The sequence below is a fragment of the Ascidia mentula genome, chromosome 3 (genome assembly GCF_947561715.1).
Source record: "Ascidia mentula chromosome 3, kaAscMent1.1, whole genome shotgun sequence".
NCBI classification, from domain to species: Eukaryota; Metazoa; Chordata; class Ascidiacea; order Phlebobranchia; family Ascidiidae; genus Ascidia; species Ascidia mentula.
Window position 1 is genome coordinate 17,527,674 of NC_138568.1, and position 23,017 is coordinate 17,550,690.

The 23,017-nt window shown below is 37.6% G+C and overlaps 2 protein-coding genes across 4 annotated transcripts; both read left to right on the forward strand.

Moving 5' to 3' along the window:
• The first annotated feature begins 1,127 nt into the window (after nucleotides 1–1,127).
• On the forward strand, nucleotides 1,128–6,433 carry LOC145894431 (uncharacterized). The gene is made up of 3 exons (XM_082983023.1): nucleotides 1,128–1,250; nucleotides 2,443–2,505; nucleotides 2,767–6,433. Exons 1-3 carry the CDS (start codon nucleotides 1,232–1,234, stop codon nucleotides 5,340–5,342), a joined length of 2,658 nt encoding a protein of 885 aa, XP_082839149.1. The 5' UTR covers nucleotides 1,128–1,231; the 3' UTR covers nucleotides 5,343–6,433.
• A 3,711-nt stretch (nucleotides 6,434–10,144) lies between these two features.
• LOC145894809 (NACHT, LRR and PYD domains-containing protein 3-like) lies at nucleotides 10,145–15,537 on the forward strand. Of its 3 annotated transcripts, none has more exons than XM_082983456.1 (12): nucleotides 10,145–10,628; nucleotides 10,814–10,870; nucleotides 10,950–10,991; nucleotides 11,059–11,106; nucleotides 11,185–11,226; nucleotides 11,340–11,451; nucleotides 11,609–13,338; nucleotides 13,401–13,556; nucleotides 13,958–14,120; nucleotides 14,188–14,349; nucleotides 14,458–14,602; nucleotides 14,916–15,537. In XM_082983456.1, exons 1-9 carry the CDS (start codon nucleotides 10,173–10,175, stop codon nucleotides 14,051–14,053), a joined length of 2,739 nt encoding a protein of 912 aa, XP_082839582.1. In that variant the 5' UTR covers nucleotides 10,145–10,172; the 3' UTR covers nucleotides 14,054–14,120; nucleotides 14,188–14,349; nucleotides 14,458–14,602; nucleotides 14,916–15,537. The 3 variants fall into 3 exon arrangements, with proteins under 3 accessions (XP_082839582.1, XP_082839583.1, XP_082839584.1); XM_082983457.1 differs by having other exon boundaries at nucleotides 14,458–14,592; nucleotides 14,903–15,537; XM_082983458.1 differs by having other exon boundaries at nucleotides 14,458–14,592; nucleotides 14,920–15,537.
• Nucleotides 15,538–23,017: the final 7,480 nt, after the last annotated feature.

The window sequence follows — 23,017 nt, forward strand, 5'->3', positions numbered from 1 at the left end:
GCTGGTAAATACTATGTCACACTAAGAAAACTCCAACCAAATACACCCACGCGATTTTGTTTCCATTGTTTTATGTTCTGCCTGGACGTCTTTTTGTTCTTGGTCTCTAGCGCTTGCTTGTAATGAATAGGTTTTAGGAACGCATGGGCGATAATTCTACACAAAGAACATTCTTTCTGCGCATAAATTTAAACAAGACCAAGTCGCCTATACAAAAGAATCAATAGCCCACGGACAGCACAAAGATTTATATTTCAGAAGCAGGGGTTCGTAACCAAGGAAGCTATTTACCTAGCCTTGTGGACGTCTGGAGGCTTGTGTATAGTACAATAACTTTATGACATTTATAGGGTTAACCGCGCGGTCGATGAATTCAAAGCTGTGCCCACAAGGAACTTGATTGCGAATTGTACTGCAGGTATCCTGGAACAAGTTACAGTTATTGCATAACCAACATTGTTGATTGCAACTCTATGAGTATTTTCTTTATTTAAGGTATAAATTCCGTGTTACCTTCATGGCCATATTAACAATTGCACGTTATCACTATGTAATTTTGAAAGGTACGACATGCTTCTACACAAAATATAATACGACCAATATCTCATTGTCGGGGTTTCCGCAGTGGTAACAGCTTGGGTTGTGCTTGACTGCTTCCACCTACGCTTAACTGTGAAAAAAGGAATGACAAGTGTTCTGAAAATTCTGCACAAGTTTATTACTGAAGAGGGAGACGAATCGTTAGTTCGAAAACGCTTTGTGAAATAATACGTGTACCTAAACATTAACTACAAGATAGCACAGCAGTTGGTTTAGAGGTTGTTGTAGTTACAGCAATGTCAGAGAAATAACATAACATACTGTCTACAGAAACAAGATGTAGCGCACAAACTTCATTTAGTTGTCATCAAGTCATTCAACAGAACAACCTAATAGTACAGTTGCAACCTTAGGACAAGGTTGTTGTAAATAAACAGCAATATACACGACTGTGTTTGTAACAGCAGTAATTTCGACGCACAAATAAAGTGTAGTAGTTTGAGTAATGTTATGTCTATGTCTTTAACCTAGGACACATTTCCAGAAATATGTGAATTGTAATAATTATGATGAGATTGTTTTATTCAATCAGGTGTCGGGACTTTTCTGAACTTTCATGTCGGGGTATGTAATAGTAAACTGAGACCTGGTCTTCTTCATTTTGTAACTACTGGACAAGTAGAAAACAACGATGACTAACGCCACGACTGGTAAGACGTTTTATGGATACGCTTGGCTAGCCATAGGGTTTACAATGCCTTTTTCGTGTTGTAACAGAGCTTATGTTGTTGAAAAGTCGAAATGTTTTGCATATAGTCTAAAGTAAATGTCCGTCTAATGGATCGTAACTGATGGTTTTGAACCAATTTTTCTCCTATAATGAACCAAGTAACTCCTGGTTGAGAACCTATTCATGGTTCCGCCTTCGCGTTAACAATCGTTCTGACGACTGACGTCACAACGCCGCAGGTAAAGATTGGCTGAAAATGCATTGGGTTAGATAGGAGTTGTATACGATAACGCGTGTAGCGCTGCGGTAAACTCATTTGTGGGAAAAATTTTGCGTTTAGGTGAAGCAAATATTGTCGAGCAATATAAGTACCAAGCGCCAAAAACGAAAATGTACACTAAGGCAAAGATAAGCGTCTCGAATTGACGGCAACAAAGCGCGTCTGGCAGCAACTTGACTGTTGTATGTGTTTTTACTGCGGCGAACAAATCTTGATCGTGTTAAAACTGACAGCAGACGAACCCTGATACTTTGATAATGCGTTCAACTATGTTACCTAGAGAGTTAGCAAAACACGTTTATAATTTGATTTTAGGTCTCACGTTTCATATGCTGCGACATTCCCAGCCAATGAGACAGTAAACGCGCACATCAGTGCAATTAAGCTGTCAGACCCGCTAGTTGCCGGTAATTCGAGACGCTTTTCTTTGCCTAAACGTAAATTTACTATTTTGGTATTTGGTACTTGTATTCAACGACAATTTCTGCCTCTACAAAACAAAAGTTCACACAAAACGATTTACCGCAGCGCTACACCCATTTTAGTAAACAACTCATATATCTAAACCAATGCATTTTCTGTACATCTTTACCTGTAGCATTGTGATGTCAAAATTAGTGATAAAGTCGAAACCATGAACTGTTTATTCCAATTGTTTATGAAGATAGACTTTTAAGATTCAAATCGCATTACTGGAAATTGGCAACAGACATGTTCCTATACATTGTTTTAAAACAAAATCAATATTGTTCAGCTAGCATTACATCTCTAATAGCTTTTTTTCCTTTAGTTCTTTTGTAACTGTTATTATTAGATGTCTTACAAATAAAACATAAACGTTTTTCCACTAATTGAGCTTTGTAATATATGTTGCACCTTATTGTGTTTCCAGATTTCAGTATTTTCCTTGCCGGTGAGGCACATTATCACATTGTCAACGATACCTCACCACCTCGTAAGTAATACAAAACCGTTTGCCAATGTCTGTGTATAGTTACTTTAGCGTTTTTTTGTAATCACAGCACATGTTTTGAACCTTTGCATGCTTTACAAAATTGTTTCTTTCACACAAGTCAAATTAAACCAAAAGTACACGTTTTTAACAATGTAAATTTTCTTGTGTTTGTGACAAGGTTATTCAAAGTCAAACCGAAACTTTTCGACAACTGTTATGGATAAATATTACGCGTATTTTTTTGCTGTTGTCCACATATAGATATAGATATGGAACAAAGTGCTACCACAAGCCCCACATCAATTGACACTGTTGGACGAGTTACACCTCGGTTCGTAGAAAGTCAGGCATATTTGCGAGCCAAACATCAACTGCAAGGAAAAATAATCACGGTGATGCACCTGCAGGGTATGCCCGGTTCGGGGAAGTCCGAAATAGTACGGAAACTTGGGTCGGATTTTTCCAATGATGTTGAGGGGTCTTTTGCGAAATGGCATATTGAATGCAGTGATAACAACCATGATATTAAGGTTCAGTTAAAAAAGCTACTTGAGTCAATGGTAAAAAACAGTTTGGTTCTTGTTGAGGAAGGAGTGATGCAAACCGCCTTGGAATCCATGAATAACAACAGGTGTCAGCAGTATGTCGATATACTTGCGTCATGCCAATTTCCAATCCTCGTTATTGTCGAAGATCCGAAAAAATGTGACAGAGATTTTTTTGACAATTTCCTTGATTGCCTAACTTCCGTAGCAGGAAAAGCTGCAAAAATGCATGTTTATTTCACCTCACAGTCCAAGAGTTTTTACGATACTATTGAAAATGCTGGCTATTTTATGCAGCAAGTCGACGGTTTTCAGACAGAAGAGGGTCTTGCTTTTCTGGGGTTGGAAGAAAACAGCACGGAGGACGAAAAACAAGCGGCCATTCAGATTATAAGAAGATTGAGCGGTTCTCCATTGGGTTTGTTGGCGGTCAAAGCCACGCAACCTGAAAGCTATCAAGAATATTTACAAAATATTGAGAACGAATCGCTCGAACAAGCTGTGTTTGAAAATGAATCGGAGAAAATTAAAGATTTGAACCCAAATCAACGTCACTTGTATGAGTCTATTTTGTTTTTATTGAAACCTAAGAAGGTAGATAAGAGAGAGCAAAGGAGGTGGAAAGCCATGTGCTCACTTTCCATGTTTCACCACGGCAATATACCACGGATTCTGGTGAGCAGAGTAATGCACTATTTGAGGGAGGATGAGGTTGTTGACATTGACAAATCTGCATTCCTCAATGCAGAGGAAACAAAAGATTTAATTAGAAATTGCATTGACTACGGTATGTGTAAACAAGCAAATGAAGAGAAATTGATTTCTTTTCATGAAGTGGTATTTAGAGCTTTGAGGATTGGAAAACCGCCAGAGCATTCGTCTTCACTGTCTGTGGCTATAAAAGCCTTGGCGAGTGTCGTACACAAAGATCTTAGAAAAACAGAAGACTCGCAGTTTATGATTTCTATGTGTCCTCATATGACCTCTGCACTTGAACGGCCAATGATTGAAGATGATATTTTTCTGAGGTTTTGTCGTGGACGTCTTTATGAGGTGATAGGAATCGTCCTTGAAACTCAACAACAACCTGATGAAGAAATATCGGAAGCTGAAAAAAACCTGATACAGTCATTGCAAATTATCCTGGAAGAGGTTCGGTGTTTAAGTTCACCTGTCTTGTCGCTTGAACACATTATAGAGCCAACCACAGAGAGCAATGTAGACAAAAAAGCCAAGTTAATAGTTGAGCAACTTGCTGCAGCAGGCAAAGAAATATTTTCAAATAGTCTGGATATTGAAGAATATATCTCCATCGTCCTGCATCCAAAATCGAGTGACATAGAATACTTTTCTAAAGATTCAAATAAGGATGTGGCCAACTATTTCGACAATGCATTGAGAAAGCAGACTCCATTGCATCCACAAAAGCTCCAGATGTTCCGGACCTCGTCCAACTTTTTCCTTCCTCGCGACAAGCTTTGTGCAACATACTTAGCAGAGAGAGTAACTTCAATTTTGCACGCCTTGAGTCGTTTGTTGATTTACTACAAGGGACAAGTGACATCTGAGCAAAGCAGGAGGTTTCTCTGGTTTTCGAAGTTGTGTTTGGCGATCTGCAATGCTGTTCACGAAAAGTTTAAAATCGCTCCCATATTTTCACGCATCAACGCGATTGCGTCAGTCGGTATCAGGTTAAAAGGCATAAAAACTTGTAATGAAAGCGAAAGACGAGCAATTCTGATCGAAACAAAGAGCTTTGTCGAAAACAAACTTCTGACGAGACTTTCTCACGACGCTAAGTTCTATGAACATGGAATATCCAAACCAATGTATACGGAAGCACACGACGCTCTGACGCACAAGCGTTCAATTGTTCGCATAAATACAAAGTTAATGTCGCTCGGTCAAGGTGATGACTTTGACACCAACGCAGCAGACGAAGTTTGTCATGATTTGTATGAACATGCCACAACTAACATGGAATGGAATGTCTCTGCAAAGTGTTTGGTTTATTGTGGAAAGTATTGGGCAACAAAAATGGATTACACAAAAGCCTTACAGCTTTATAGGGAAGCATTAAATAGTGAGACTTTCAAAGGTCAGGCCCTTTCTTCGACGTTGTTTCCCTGGGTTTGTTACAACCACGCCAGGACAGTGTTGTGCGGCAAATTTTTAGATAGCATACAGGAGAGCAAAGCGCTGTGTGACGAGGCGCTCAAACATCGAACCCAAATGAAAAAAGATCTTGTCAAAAAAATTGAAGATTGCATCAGGCGCCTAGAGATGCTTTGAAAAAACGGATTGTCATAATGTTTCGAAAACCACAAATTAATTTTGGTATGGTGAGCTGCAGTATGACTCATTAGCTCCCACATATTTTTGAGTTTATTGGTTTCGGTTGCTTGATTTATCGCAGAAATATCATGTTTCTTTATAATGAACCTTTTCTGATGCACTGTTTCGACCTAAAAGGTCTCATCAGTGCAGCTGATGTCACTATCAGACGACTTTGCTGACCAAACGGCCAAGCAAAGACTTCCACTTTGTGGTGACTATACAATCACCGTCATCCGTTGGGCACCAAACTAGGTGTAACCTGTGACGGTGATTGTATAGTCACCACAAAGTGGCAGTCTTTGCTAGGCCGTTTGGTCAGCAAAGTCGTCTGATAGTCACACCAGCTGCACTGATGAGACCTTTTAGGTCGAAACAGTGGCCATCGGTCTGCAGCTTATGCACAATTCATATTATTGGCTCCACATCGCTTTTGTAATCCACCTGCTTGTATCAATTTGTAGCCACGCCAAATCGCACGTTTTTGTCAAATTAAAATGACCATTTCTGTCAAAGCTATTTCTTTTCGTCTCTTAGTTTTTGGTGCGTTGTGTGCTTTTGCGTTTTGCAAATTTTAGTGCGCCTGCATGCAGAGAGACCTGTCTTGAAATCGGTCTTCGGTATATAGCGCCAGTCACAAAACCTAATTTATGTAATCGATATTCCTGATTGCTTTTTTATTTTTTTTCTATATACCTGCACGTCCCACCTTGAAACTGGTTAGTCGGTAGCCGAACATACCAACTTCTTGTAGTATTCAGAACACAAGAACGCTGGTCCGAAGAAATCTGTGTTCAGCTATGACAATGTGCTGGGTTAACATTTCTTGCGTATAAGCTGTCGTTTCCAAAGCCCATTTACCCAAGCTCGACATTTTTTTTATTTGTCGTGTCTTCCTGAGCTTTTCCCGCATTTTATATAGCCTGTTTATTGGTTTATTTAGCTCCTGGAAAGTCACGACTGTTTTAGATGTAGAACAGTGAATACTATTTCAGTATAATGTGTACACTTTGTTAGTCTTATTGCAATTTGTCACTGAGCAATCAGCGAGGCCCGAAAAACTTCGAACTTTTTGAATGGTTTTAGCATATTTACCATGAATATTAAAAAGAGAGCGTTGCAGTGATTTGCGCGAAATAAGGATTAAGTTTGGAAAACCCGAAAAACATGACTTTATACTCTATTGTTACGAAACCATGCTGTAACCAGTATTCAGCGACTATTCACATCCGCTATCGACGCCTCAAAAACAACGCGTTCCTCGTATCGCGATAACCATGTACAAATCGTACTTGCGGGGCGCACAATTTTAGACATTTTTCACTAGCCGTAATTATTCTGCAGAATTAAACTACTTGAATAACTAAGACATATGTCACAAATAACAGTTGTAAGAGCATTTTACTTTGTTTATCATTTTATTTTGTTACATTTTGAAAGAGGCTTGGAGACGAATGATTTTGCTTGGGGAGTGGAGGTGGTCGTAAAAGGTGTCGACCCCTGCAACAAAGCATCAATTGAATTTTCTGTGGAGTGCTTACAGATTCTTCTCCAGTAAATCGTTGAAACTAACGCCTGTGTTTAGGTCGTGCTGTGTGTATCTTGGCATGTGTTTGCCTCATGTTATAATGAAACAGACAAAGCCAAAGTGTAACTTAATTGTCCTACCTTTTTTAATGCCAAATGGGGTATTCAATGCAGCGATAACAACCATATGATACCAAAGTTCAGATAAAGTCTATTGGAGTTTAACATATTTATAGAAGATTGAGCATTAAAAACCGTCTTAAGATCATCAACTAACAGCAAGTGTCATGTAATGTGTTGATATATTTGTCTCATGCGAATCAGCAACGCAGCGGTAGGATATGACCTCAACGCTACAGTGACCTAACTTTATGTATATTTTGCACATAGTTGTGTTATTATAAAATCCCTGCAATGTTCCTACAAAATAGTGAATCTGTGCCCCTACACTCTTATCTCAATCTTAATCACGCCATATACCTAACCTACAATATACGACAATTTAGTCAGTTGTGCGTCTCCATGCTAAGTTTGAAATGTCGCCTTTAGGAAATAATTTTTGAAACGCTGAACAATTTATGTCATACACAACTGTTTGTAACATGAATACACGCAGGAATCTCAATGGAACTAAAAGTGTTAAATCGCTTGGAACCCTACAAATATCAATGTTATCATTATCCTTTGCATTTGCAACAATGGACGTCGTAGGTGGTTAGACTTCCCAGGGAAACCGCACTTTAGGGGTTATTATCCTTGACCTTAAAAGTCCTGAGCCTTGTGGTGCAATCTCCTTCCTTGTGTTTTTGAAATAATTTAATCTGATATGTACAATTTTATTCATACCAAGTGCCAAGATCAGGACACATGGCAGGCATCGTTAAGCCCTTTCACATAAAAGCAGTTTACGTGGAAACCTAAATAGAATGCCAGCAGGCACAGCACTTGCAAAAGCAAACGATGGTCAAAGAGGAAATTTTACCGCGCCAGACAGGTGTGTGAAACAGCGTTCTACACGTATATTGAAGGCACAACAATTTGTGTTGGGCGAAAGCCAGCATATACAATATACTGGAAATTACACACAACACAACAACCAACTTGGAGCCAGTGACATGAACACTAAAAAAGTAGTTTTGTAAATTATGATTGCGTTGCGCATTTCCTTTCCTTACTTGATATTGACAAACACAAATTGCAATATTTTAAGCGTCCAATGTTGTCAGATATTACTTTCTGATGTTATTTGCAGCACTTTCGTGCACTTTTTGCTTGATTGATTTTTGGCTTTGTTTGTCTTAGGGGATTCCCTCAAAACAAACAGTGGTTGACAGGGTTGCCATTTACGGCCAACGTTTGAAAATCGGCCTGGCCGCGAAAAAATCGTTTGGCCGTAAGGCAGATATTTGGCCGAATTTGGCCGAATTTCACTTGGTACTATATAAATCCACAAAAGGCATTGCTGGTTTCAGGTTATCAATAGATTTGTGGACGATTGTGTTGTCATAAATATGTCTCAAAAAAATTGTTACGTCATAAACTAATCTTGACTGAGTTGGCAAAGAATTATGCTGCAATCGTAATGTTTTAGCAACATAACCGGTTTTGAAACCACTGATAAGCATAGATAACAGTGTTTTAAACATACAATTTACGAATTTATTTCCGGCTATATAGTCGTTTCTAAAGGAAATCATCAAACTTATAACGTGATTTGGCCGAATTTTGGCCGTAAGAGAAAAAAAATATCAAAAACGTGATTTGGCGGAATTTTGGCCGTAAGAGAAAAAAAAATTGGCCGTCAAGTGTTTTGACCATCTGGCAGCCCTGGTGGTTGACAACGAAAACAAAAAAGAACTGCAAAATGTATAATATCAGCTTCAGCGGGATCCCGGTTGACATAAAAACGCCAGTTAACAAAAAATAACCAACAACAACAACAACGCATTACTAAAAACTCAACACAATTCCTATTAATCATCCAACCTGAAATTATACCAGCCGAGTGTGACAAAGGAGGATGTTCCCAAAGCAGTACAAGAGGATAATGAATAACGAAATGGTTCCTGTTTGGGTTGAAACGTTTTAGGTTAGAATTTACAAACACTCCTCTGACTCAACTGTAAATTGAAAGACTTTTCAATTAAAATGAAAACAACAAACAAAATTTACACAACACACAAAGCAGTAACCCATTTCCGTTATTTTCTAATCGTCCCTCCTCTCATATCTACTTTGGCTCAGGGGCACAGGTATTGTAGTTTTGTGCACTGAATAATGTGTAAACCATACAAAATCACTGAGGAAAGTCAATATGATCATTCTTACAAAAATCTACCAATCCTGCAAACCTAAAAAAAATATATTGTGCCAGAACAGACTATTAAATTACAACATGCCTGGCAGCAACAAAAACATTATAACTACAAGAAATCTACTGATTATTTTGGGACATAAATGTGAGGGTGGGTGTGAAAATCCCAGCATAACTAAACTAAAGAGGCAGATTGCATTTGTAGTAATTAAGTCAGGCACAAAAGTACAATAAATAAATTGAGAAAAAATCAAGACAATCTGTTTGATGTAAAAGTTGTTGATGCTTTTTCATTGACTAGCATTTATAACAGTTCACATGTGTAACATGGCGTGATCAGACTGTGAAGGTTGATCTTGACTGATGAGGTTTTGGTGTGTTTTAATATTGGGTACTGAGTTATATTGGCTCCACAGTGTAGGAAATGGTGTGGTTGTTTGTTGATTACGTGCTCAACTGCAATTGAATTGTTTCCTGACTCCTGACTCCAGACTCCAGATAAACCAAACTTGGGTTAGTTTGTTTTATTCAGAATACACCAAGACACAACACAGATATGTGGGAATCAGACGTTTTTGGTCCCACAAGTCATTGCATTACCTCATGGAAAAGTTTCATGCGTTGAAAAACACATTACCTCATAACGTTACAACAGCTAGTGTTTAGTTATACATTAACAACCTTAGCAACATTCTGTCCCATGTACCACGAAGACTTGTCTGCTGGTTGTAAGTTACTTATTAACAGAAATGCACACAAAGCTAAGCTGTTTGTACCATATTGTTTGCTGTCTTGATATGGTGTATCACTCTTATATTTCTCCGTTTTTAGTGAGCTTGAGAAACAGTATGTGAAGAATATTACCTCAAAAATATGCTTTTTGCTTTACCAAAGGCATTGTTTTTACTTTCCAGAGAATTTAAAAAAGCAATTTAGGTTGTTGCAAAATGTCTGATATAAGTGATGTAACCTTTACTTGCATTGAACTAAAAGGCTCAGCAACAGCATTCATTTCTTTTGCTATTGGAGTGGATACAAATGAGTCTGAAGAAAGACTTCAAACGGCTACAGAAATATTAGATAAAATGTATACAACAATATGGTCAAGGGAATGTTTCGTCCATGATTTCATCAAACTTGATGACTTTCAAATGACAATAGTAACTAAAAATCAGACAGCCTCAAAACAGTTTCTTGATAAATGTTACAGTGGAAATCTACTTTTGGATTTAAACAGTGAAGTTGCAAAAATTGCAGAGAATCATAATTGCCATGTTGGTATGTTCGAAAAGCTAAGTCATATTTCTACAAAAGTTGTAGAACTTAGTAACCAACAGTATGACAACCTCATGCATCAATCCCAACTGAAAATGTTGAGAATTAATCATCAGGACATATCAATGGTAAGAAACTGTTTCTGTGCTCTCAAATTGTTATGTTAGTAAATCTAAACACAAATTGCTTGTGTAGAATTTAAATTTCCTTGTTTATATTAAGATAAGTCTACTTTCTATATAAAATTGAATTTTTGTTTCAAAAAAATGCATAATATGTGGGATGATAAATAATCTTTTTTGTTGTGACAAAGATCAAAGAAATGAAATCAAATGTGGAGAAAAAATTAGGACAATCAAAATCCTTCAGGGTAGGTGCATATTTAAAGCAGAATTTGTGAAGCTGGGTAGATATATTCTTCACATCATTTGTATTAATTTTTCTTCTAGACAAAACGAAAACAACAAACCACTAATGCCAACGAGACAGAGGTTTAAAACATTAGTTTAAAATAACATGCTTTTTTGCAAGCTAACTCTAAATATACTTTTCTTTTAGCCCAAAAGAATTGCCAGAGATATTGAACATTTTAATGAACCAAGTATGGTAAGTGTTTATGAGTTAATGGTATATAATCATTTGTTCATTATAAGAATAAACTAAAAAAAACAAAAAAATCTGTAGGAATCTCCTGGTACAAGTGGGTCACAACAGCTTCATAATGAGGTGGGAAAGACCTAGTTGCCTGTTTCTAAATAATGTTGGTAACTTAGATATGTTATACAAACACTGCATGCTGTATTTCCATTGTCGTTTTACTTAGGTCCATTGTATTTTAGAGACCAACAAGTAATAATTTCAATGTTAAGCACTGTGACGTGAAGGTTAATCCAGAAACACATTACCACTATCATGCATCTGAAAATGCAGCATTGGATGTTGAAAAATTGGGTATGGAACCTATGTATTGAACTTACATGATCTGCATTAAGATATTTTTTTTGCAAAAAACATTTGAACGATATAGCTTCCTCAAGTTTTCATCTTCTTTTGTTTGTACCTTATACAAATAACTCCAATCACATGTGTTTGATCCAATTTTTTGTAGGTGGGAAATTGCAAAAGTGCCTTCAAGAAAGTGCAAAACAAAGATCAGAGCATGTACAACCTGCAAATATTACAAAAAATTATGAGATAGCAAAACTTGAGATTGTGGATGCTCCACAACATTTTGGAGACAACTATGCCTATGAAACTTCTAGTTATGAGCGTGAAAATTTTGTCAAGCAATATAGTAACATTTCAGGAAATATAGAAATGGAGGATTTATTTAAAAGGGCACGGGACAAGGCCAAGAACAATCCGCAGCTTCAAAGCACACAGAAAATTAGCCAAGGAAATATTGTGGGCGTCATAGGACAAGCAGGTGTTGGTAAGACTACCTTTACAAAATTGCTTATCCAGAAGGTCTTGGATGGAAAAGTTTGCGCTGCAGTTTCCTTCTTGTTCTATATCTTTGTCAGGGAGATTAATTTTTCAATGGAGTGTAGTGTCCTGAAGTTTCTTCTCCACACTTCTGTGTCTGATTGGGATCACTCTCCAGAATCAGATCATGCTCTACTGAAAATGCTTAATGATGACAATGATGTCATGGTAGTTATTGATGGTGTTGATGAAGCTTTCATGGCAAGAGAAATTAGAATTTCAAAAGTTTCATTATATGGCACAGCAGACCCTCTGCAGATATTGTTTAACATAATAAGTGGAAATATTTTACCGTTGGCAAAAAAGGTAATCACATCACGTCCCGAAGAGTTATATCATCTTCGACAAATCCGACCTGTGTTTATGGTAGAAATTGTAGGCTTAAGCAAAGATTCTCAAAAGGAGCTTGGAATACAGATATGTGGTGATTCTTACAAAGATCTTGAAATGATGGTGTACAAAAACCCTGACATTTCTTTGTACTGGTATGTTCCTATCTACTGCATCATGGCATGTTCTTTCTTTGCCGAAGTTGCATCAACGGGAAATGAACCTGTTTGTCTTACAATGTCTTCTCTACTTACATCCACGTTGCTGAGTTATGCTAGCTCAGAACATATGCGTGGTAAAGAGGTTGAAATGGCCAAGCTTTCCCATCTTGCTTGGGAGGGTATTCGGAATAGAAAGTGTGTGTTTACAGCACATAATTTGGAGCAGGTTAACCTAAAATACAAAGATGTTGATGCATTTCTCCACATTTCCACTGAACCATTGAGTGTGGGCATGAATTTACTCCAAGGAGCAATGCTCATCTTTTTCTCACACCTAATTTGGCAAGAATACTTTTCCACTGTGCACATTTACACATGGCCCAATGACAAGTTCAGGAGAGAAATCATAGACAACAGCCAAAGTGTTTCTAGTGTAATTTTCAAATTTATGTTCGGCATATGCAATCAGAGTATATTTAAGCAGTTGAAAGTTGTCTTTCCCAAACTTTCAACCAAACAATGGACACAGCATAAGGAATCTTTAACAAAATATATAATTAAGGAAGTCGAAAGAAGTGAACCTTTGCATGTTTCACAATTGCTAATGGTGTCTTCCCTCTTATCAGAAGCACAGGATAATGACATGCTTGTTGCTGTTGTTAAAGAAACAAATCTGAAAACTATACAGCTTAGTGGACCACTATTGCCAAGTGACATAGCTAGTGTATGCTACTTTCTGAAAGGATACCAAGCTCAAAATAAAGTTCCTTTGCAAATTGATGCAGTTGTAAACGACCAAAAAAGTAACTTTATGCAAGGTGCATTTGATAGATTAACCAGGGAAATTTCTGAGAAAATCCAGGTGAAAAAATTTTTTTGAATTGCAGATCTTCATATTTTACCATCTGTATTGTGCCAAACTAGATTTCAACACTTACACTTTCTGGAGTTGAAATTGGTGACAATGGAGCCAATTCTCTTTCAAAATGCTTGTCTCAAATTGATTGCCTTCATGTTGACAATTGCAATATAACATCTCAAGGCTTGCTTGAATTTCCTGCTAAGTTGCAAAATGTGTCAGTAAGTGCAATATTATTGAGTATTACTTGAAATTCTATGCTGCACATTTGATCCACAAAAGTGTCATAGCCTATAAGTTGTGCTGGTTTTTGTGTTAAAGCTTAGCTTAAATATTTCAATATTTACACTTTTTTTAATGTGAAATGATAAATTAAGGTTCAGTCTGAAACTTGTTTGTTTAACTACTTAACAATCAAATGCCAAAATGCACATGCAACCAATTTTGACCAGAATACATGGATGAGAGAAGAGCCATTCATAAAACCGCAAATGACTGGGTCGTTTCATTTTTGTAAATAAAGGCTGAAGTTTGATCTGCTTTTCAGTTAAATTTTTCCAAAAATAGTTACCTGATTTAAAATGAAAAAAAAACACCCATCACATTGCAATATTTTTTCCAGTTAAGTGAACTACAATTAAGTGGCAACAAAATCCTAGATAATGGGGCAAGTTTAATTGCCAAGTGCATTGGAAACATAAAAAAAACTTTACCTTGATGACTGTGGAATCACCTGCATTGGTACACAGACTTTATCGGATAGTCTTGTCACCTCCAAAAGTCAAGTATGCTTTGTAGAATACAATCTTTTCTGCCAAAGTTGCTTTATATAACGAAATGCCAATTTTACAGATTAAATATCTCAGTCTTGCTGGTAATTGCATTGGGGATGCAGGAGCTGAGTATCTGTCACAATGTATGAAGGAAGTAGAACAACTTATTCTAGTCCTGTGTGACATAACTGCAAAGGGTGTAGAGCACTTGGCAGGCGAAGCCATAATTCTTGATAAGCCAGTACGTACAAATATTCAAACACTTGATTCATGTACTTGTTTGTATGCTGATTTGAAATGAGTAAAACTTTTTATCACTCATTTGATGACAATTTGCCTTAATTTTTAGATGAAGTGTTTGGACTTATCTTGCAATAATATTGACCAGCAGGGAACTGATGCACTTTGCAAGTGCGTTAACAAAATAGACAAACTTGTGCTGAATTCTTGCAACTTGAGTGAAGAGCAGAAGAAACAAATCAATGTAAATTTTAGTTTTACATTTTTTTTTTTAAAGGCCATAAACTGCATGTCTGTATTGGTTTGTCATTTTAAAATAAGCAATAGAACATGACTGTTTTTAACATATGATTTCGACCCCTATAAAGAACAGCTAAAAAACTACTGCCAATTTAAAATTAACATTGTCACTAATCGTAGAAACATTCAGAATAAAAATTGCCACACCCCTATGTCATGTTATTTAACTTTCCTAAAAAGTAAAGTTTAGAGTAACATAACGAAGTGCTTGTAAAGTTATTATGTTGTTTGCTTACGTGGACCGTTTTTTAAAGGATGTTTTCCCAGAAAGGATGCTGGTGTTGGAATAAACAATCTTTAACAAGGGTGGTCTTCAGAGTCTATGCTCATTTTGTTTTGTTGCCTCTTGCACATTCTGCAGTGCCAACATCAAATGTTGGCAATAGTAGTTCATCAGTTAATTCTGTGTTGTATCTGCAGTATCTTTTGTACAAAGTATTTTGGCTTGCTATTTGTGGTTTTAGCATGTGTGTTTTCATGGTTAACATTTTTATGCTGATTCACAATTGATAAACCCACTATTTTCATTAATTGGTTTTACAGTTAAGATGTATCATCAAAGCATATGGGATATATTGTTGAATGATATTAAGTGGTTGTAAAATAACTTGAAATGTGTGTGCTGACAATTTGTAATTACGATCGTATATTGGTGCAATATGGTCAAATTACTACGTCATCATCACAAAGGCAACCGCTGAGTTTAAGCAATATTTAAAGTTCAATGCATGTGTGAAGCAAATTCTGTGCCTGTCCTTGTTATTGTGTTAATTATGTGATTTGCTCCGGACTGCCTTTGCTTGCAGTCTGGTGCTTGGCCATTTTGTTATATTCTATTTCTATTGGTTGCCATGTAAACTGCTTATGTGAAAAGATTGAAGTTAATTCTGCCTGCCGTGTGTCCTGAAATTAGCACCTGGTAAGAATAAAGTTGTACATATTATGGAAGATTGAAGTATTTCAAAGCCAGCAGAAAGAACGTGTTAATTTTTAGCCCTGAGGCTTTTGTCTTTAAGGCTCAGGGACAATAAACTAGAAGTGAGGTTCACACCACTTCTATCGTTGCATATGCGACAGAATTATTAATTGGCAGCGGGAAATACCCACCTTGTAGTTCTTGACACATGTGATGCAATAACAAAGCAATCAGTGATGTATGTGTACACAAACACCCTGGCGCGACCTCAAGCGATAAAACTCAATTTGGTACCATTTATTACATTGTCTTCATGGATTATATGTCGGTTACGTATGTATTTAGATTGTTGCAGGACTAAAACGCTGGGAACGACTGTAATCAAAGCAGTTGCTTTGAAATAGCATAAGTTATTCAAATTCCTAAATGACAATCTGTTTGAATATGGAACAGGCGAAATCTAAAAGGGTTTAATTGCTTATCTGTTTGCGCATCAACGTATCTCTCTCCATAAGTTTGAAAGGCATCAAGAGCATTACCGAAAATGAAAGACGCGCGTTTGTATAGCACCACACACGTTTCCCAACTTAATTCTTCACACATTTGGAACACATACGGACGGAAGGCTGCAGACGGAGTTAGCTTTTTATCATTGTTACTTGTCAAATACCCGTTCGCATTTTATTCTGTCATTTCCTGTCATTCTCTCTGCCACCCAATTAGTCTCGGTATAAGTTACTAGCTCATCAGTCACTAACGCGCTTGGAACAATTTGAAGTTACGCCACGTGATATTGCAACGTGTCTCTTAATTAATAAATAAGTCTGTTCACAGAGTCCAAATTCAGTGGTCTACAACTCTACAGCACGAACACGCAGACAGACTTAGTTTCAGGTATAGCAGCCGGCAGAATATATATATATATACTCTGCACGTTGCTAGTGGGATTATAGTTCCTTATGTAGCATTCACCCGTGAATATGTGTAGTCGAAATTAGTTGCTACTTTTGTATTTAAAAGTGACGTAAATGCACATAAAAGAATTAAAACAAGAAAAGCGCAAAAAACAATGTTTGTTCTATAACTTGCACAAAACGGTTAATCTCTGGCGCCCAACAAAACATTACCGTTCATGTCGCACTATATGCAGCGCTCAACCGCAAGTGTCTATAAAATGGCACCACCACGCGTTCAACAACAAATCGAACTGGCCACAGACAGTTTTGCCAGCTTCCGAACCATCACACAACTGCTACGCAAGCACGACTGCTCGAGCGTACAAAAAAATCTAAATGGTAACAAATAAAATATATGTGCACAAAAAGGCCAAAATAATTGAAAGCTGCTCTCAAGTAACCAATACACATGAAAGGTAGGTGGGAAATAAACAACACAAAAATGTGAGTTAAAGTGAATAAAGAGGTGAAGTAAAAACAAAGATAGAAACAAAATGTGCGAAAAGCAACACAAGCAAAACGAACATGTTTTCCATGAACATGGAATATCAAAACTTGCATAAACACGGATGTTTTAAAGCACATCAAGTACTCGATTGTTCGCAGTAATATCAACCTTAATTTGCTTGGTGCAAGTTTAGCGACTTCTATTAAAACGTATGTAAAAAGAAACACTATATGCCGTATATCTGACCCTAAAAACTTCCAAACAACTTCAATCAAAAAAAAAACTTACCGAAATGTATATAAAACTAACGTCAGCGAAACAATCTACAAACAAACGAGTTGTCTTTCTGTATTGAGCAACCCAAGTTCTGATTATTTACCGTTTGTTATTATAACCTTCGTTCTGCGGTCTCTCTTATCGTCTCTCTCTCACTCTCTCTCTCTCTCTCTCTCAAATTTGAAACGTAGCTGTCATCAAAAAGTTGCCATGGGCTTTTTCGTGACATTGACACCGAAAGAAGCTAAAATAAAGTTACACAGCTGCACAAACGACATTGATAGCACCGTACCCATGTAATACAGGCCACACTATACAGATGAACTTTGCCGTGATTTAAACAGACTTGCCAAAGGAACCAGGGAATTTTCTCTTTCTTCCAACATTGAAGTTTTGGAAAGTACCGTGCGGCAAAGGAAGATAACATCCTTTTGAAGAATTGGTAATTGTTCAACGGAAATCAACTGTTTTTCCCTGAGAACTTAATTTATTGCGGGAAGTTCTGGGCAGCAAAAGGTAAATATGCAAAAGCTTCACAACAATTTGAAGATGCATTGCACAGTGAGATGATATATAGTCCAACTGAATCATGTCGGTTATTTGCTTGGACATGTTACAACCACGCGAGGGCAGTGTTGATCGGGAAGTTTGTGGATCGCGCTGAGTACAGCAAAGAGAAATGCGAAAATTCTTTTAAGGATGGCGCAAGTATTGAAGAAGCCCTTGCAGAATTATTTCGAATATTTTTGAGAGAGCTTGAACAATTGTTTCCTCAATCAACGTTATTCTATGGTTCTTTGTTTTGCTGGTTATTTCCGTGAAGTCATACATAGGTTGTATAATAAATATAGGGTTGTGTTTTATATTTATGAAATTTTCAATCTTCGATTGGCTTTTTCATTTGCAGGCAGGTTTATGTTTTATATTTATGAAATTTTTAATCTTTCGATTGGCTTTTTCATTCGCAGGCATATCGAGTTAATAATTTCCTTGTAAACCCGTAAAATATATGTTGTTGATATATAGGACTCACTTTCCTTTCTGCAACATTGCTGAATTGCTGCAGTGTCTACAATGTTAACCTGTTTCATGTTAGAATCTTAGATGTTTTTTGTATGAAACATTATGTGCCACAGCATGACCAATTGTTGCTCTGCATTTGGTGGGCGTGAGTCCTTGTACCAAGACCCTGCAAGACGGGGAAACAGGCCTGTAAAGTCAAGTACACATCGGGCGAATGGGCGACACGAAAGGACACATGACGTCGGACAGCAGCTCGGTGTTGCGTTCAACGTTTAAAGGCGCTGCGGTTTCTACATAACAGGTGTCGAATCAGCGACCAAAAAATACGAGGACCTGAGTCACATGCTGTTTGGGTTATTCAAAAATCCATAGGTAGCACTGTGAACAAGTTAAACGTTATTTACGTACTGTCGAATTATTCTGTACAGAAAACAATTCAATCTCATGGTGTTTTTTTGTTATCAAATCTCCATAGACTACAACACAGGCACGTTGTTACAGGCAAACTATATACTGTGGAAAAAACAAATGTACAATGGCGATGTAACCATTTATGGAAGATTTTTTTAAGACGCTGAGTGCTATGTTTATTGCGGAAATGTACATTTTAACAACATCAGAAATGAGGAAAGCAAATATTACTTTGCAAGAAGACCACATTACTCAACTGCCCTTAAATCTGCGCGGATGGCTGGGAATATATACACCGTACAACAACGTATTCGTAGCAATGACAGCAGCAAACGTCTCGTCGACTATGATAAGCTAGACCATGCGGGGTATCTAAACTGGTTGTACATGGAACCATAAGGTTTTACAGTCAATTAGCCCACCAGCTGGCCCACAGAACAGTCCAAAAATCCTGGTGGAGAAATAATAACCTAGATTTTTGACCATTTTGTGCAGTCCAGACAAGATTTGGTGACGGATGAAAATGTTATTGGCTCGATGATCAGTGTGGTTTGATCCGTGCTTTTGCCAGTTTACAGCTCTAATTTCTTTTTCAATTCCGTTGTACATCTGATAAAATACGTCGCTAGTTGGCGCGTTGGGTCCCTGGTGTGCAAAGGCAAAATTCGATCCGTTTGTCACGGGCGCCAAGAAAAACTGTTTCGCGGCGACGGGTGGTGGCGCGCATTTATAACGACTTCTAAATTTAGTTGGAACGCGCAAAGATTACGCATCAGCGACTATCAATCATGACGTAATCGCTACGCCCCAGTGGTTAAACAATCGTGGTGGAGCGTGGAGTCCTCAACCCTGTTCGTTTTTAGAACTGAAAGTTCAAGCAAAGTTAGGTGTGCGTTTTGCGCCGGAATTTGTGACATTTACGTTAGTCAATATTAAAGGGATTGCCAATGGAGCTGATCCAAATTTAGCCTTAGTTGGTCATCGTACGAAGAGTTTCATGGTAATAGTTGGTGTTCCATTATCTGTGGATTTTTGTTGCTTTTTTTTACGTTTATGCAACAGTAAGCATCGTAGCTAATGTAAGCAATGGTAGTTACCTATTTAGACTGTTCAAATTTTGTTGGCACTGGTTTAGACTAAACATTGCAGTTCGTAAGTAGTAAAGTCAAGTAGCCTACTATACTCACAAATTTTTGACAGATCAAAACGTTTGTATGTTATAGCAGTTAAGCAGTAGTATTGAGGTTGCTAAATGCTAAGCATAGCCTATGGTACTCAGATTTTACATTGACACGTAAATGTTCAACATTTCAAGGAGTTCACAGTGCTAAAATTTTTTCACGAGGCCCAAAAATATCCTAGACATGTTTTAAAAAAAATAATTTGAAACTGTTGTACATCAGTGAATGTAGTTTAATGTTTGTAAAGGCTTTGCACTGGTACTTCTGATAGCTGGTTAGTGCAATGGCTCTCTAGGAACTAATGAGTAAATACCTCATCACTGCGCAAGTGGGTAACTGGAAAGAATTGCAAACACAAACAGTGAATCACAACATATGTATGTAGGCGCTATTTCCTTTGCAGTTACTTCCTTGTGTTTGAGGCCTGCCACAAAGGCGTGTTTGTGTAATGCGAAGTGGTTTTAACTGTAGAAAAGATGTATTGTTCTACTTGTCTGGTCGGCTACCCTTATCGTTGGAACTGACACTATTGCAAGCGTAGGATTATGTGCTATAAGCATATGACTAGCCTGTATTTATTGTTTTTTTGCAGCTGGTGTTAGATTATACTTATATAGTGTGCTAAGCTAATCATCCATTTGAATTACCAACCTTTATTACAATTTGGATCACAAAAAGCCAAGATGCCGAAACAAGTAAGTCTTATTGATTTTTCATTAGCTGTGTTTTTTTTCTCTTTGTGGAGACCTGTATAAACATACACACAAAGTATAACTGTTTTCAAACATTTACCAGAACTTCATAGAAAAAGTTCTCAATCCCAGGAATGTCATTTTGTGCAATAAATGGGCGTTCAGTTTTGGATCTTTGGGACAAACCCAAAGACAAACAAAAGTGTGCTAGAATGCACACAAGAGGGTTTTAGGCTTTACTGGCACAGGATGGTTAATAATTGATGTCCAAACCCCCTGAGCTGCCCAGCCCTGCACACCCGCCTTAAACAATTTATATGGTTGACTCTAGCTGGGACTTGTTCTTCAAAAACTATTTTAGTCAATTTTTAACAGTATTCATGTGAATTTTATAACTGAAAATGCAAACCACAAAAACAGTTCTATATTCTACTATGTAGCAGTATTTCCAAATGCTTCGACCAAAACATGAAGATATAAGTGGAAACTTGTACAAACTCTATATATATGTCAAATTTTTATAAACATATATATAAACATAACATTCAGAGCATGTCTGTGCAAGTGTCAAAAAACTATATTACCACTAAACTTAGTGCGGAAAATTTCACCACAGAGTTTGGTTTGCTTAACTTGCAAAAACCATTAAAAACTAATACACACATTGTTTGGTATCTGCATAATACAACATACAAGCATACTTTTGCACTTAAACATGTAGTTGCTCTATTTAATTCCTGGTATATTCACGGCAAGGGAAGTTACATTAATTCTGGTCTTGGTTGGCACTGAATGGCAGGTTCCTGGCAAACAAGGGAAAGAGTGCAAAGTAAACAGGACAGAAATTGGGTCTGGTGCATATGTGTGAATGTTCATTGGAATGTCAGAACATTTTAAGGGACTTGGAAGTTGTGCGGTCACAGTTGGTTGCCTTGCGACACGGTTGACCGGACGTGCGTGCAAGTTGTTGTTTCGGCCAAGCTGACTAATTGTACAACAATGGCCTTTGTGTAAACTTCCAGTATCTTTTGTGACGTCACGTTTTCCAGCCAATTAGTTCTTTCTTTAGAAACTATCGTTTTGGTTTTCATCCCACTTACCTGACAATCGCATGTATTTTCGTTTATCTCCAGTGATTCCAGACAACGCAAACTTGTGTAATTTCAAACGCGTATGTGCAGGTAGAATGTGGATTTTTTCACGCCCAACAATGGTCTTTATTCCGAATGTCTCTTATTGATGACAGAAGAGTCGTTTCTATGTGATATTAGTTCTACTGCTGTGGCATCAACATTACTTTAAAAGTGTCCTAGCATCTATAGTGGAACGACGCATAATCTAGGGTTGGACAAATCCACTGTGGGAATACGGAAACATATCTCACTTGGTACACTCCAGTTTCCCTTGAGATCGCAACGATTCGCATGTCGTCTTGTTCCGATCAACGAGATATGTGGGAATCCGCTTCCACCAATACCACGCCTCTATTGTTTCCGGTTTGCCGCCAGCGATCTCATTGGCTAATCCGTTTCACGTGACTCGTTCACCTTGTGTACTGAGTGGTGGTTGGCGCGCTGATCTCGTTTTAGTTAACAATTACGGTGGTTTTCAAAATTTGCCAAATTTTTAAATTGCTAAACTGTTCCGTTGCCATGGTTGACCGGAATTCGCTAGATTCCCGTGACACCCCCAGTAAATAAAGCCATTTTATACTCCTTACAACCGCATATCCAATCGCGTAGGGTACAGTAAACTCGATATATACGTTATTCACACTAGGTGTTGCTGAACGTTTGGGGTTGTGTACAAAGTAACACTGTTTAGAAAGTTTGTGTGGTGTGCATATGAGTTATGCAGCATGTACGTATGAGTTCATATTGAAAGCCTCAGCAATCGAAAGTTGAACCTGGTTTACCTTCTGGGATCGAAACTGGTTTACAACGTAATTGCTTGGGGTCCCTTAAATGAAAAAATTTATTGGTCTATCCGCCGATGCAACTTAAACGTTAGCCGTCAGTGGTTTACTATTGTAAACGGTTGATCACATGCCTATATATTCTGTATCACTTGCTTTTACGACGCGGCAGCCTTGAACCCAATTGACACCATTAAAATTCAACTACGGTTTCTGTTTTTTTTTTTAATTTTTGTCTTCTAATACTTTTGAATCTGGTAAATGCTCACTTCACCTTTTACAGCACCTTCGCTGCGTTTAATCAACATGAATAATACATACACAGTACACACGCTCCCATGCGCCTTTATTGTACGGTGGTCACAGTTCTAGGAAAATCGCTCTGGACGCGTTTTGGTAGCAAGCAAACTCGAATGTAACGTCCTGCTGGGTTGCAAACAATCGATGGGACGCAACTTCGTTCAACACATATTCGCCGTCCTTGCTCTCAATAATCAGTTAGAAAAGTACGTGGGACTGCAACAAGCGAACTATCTTGTTGTAACCTTGCA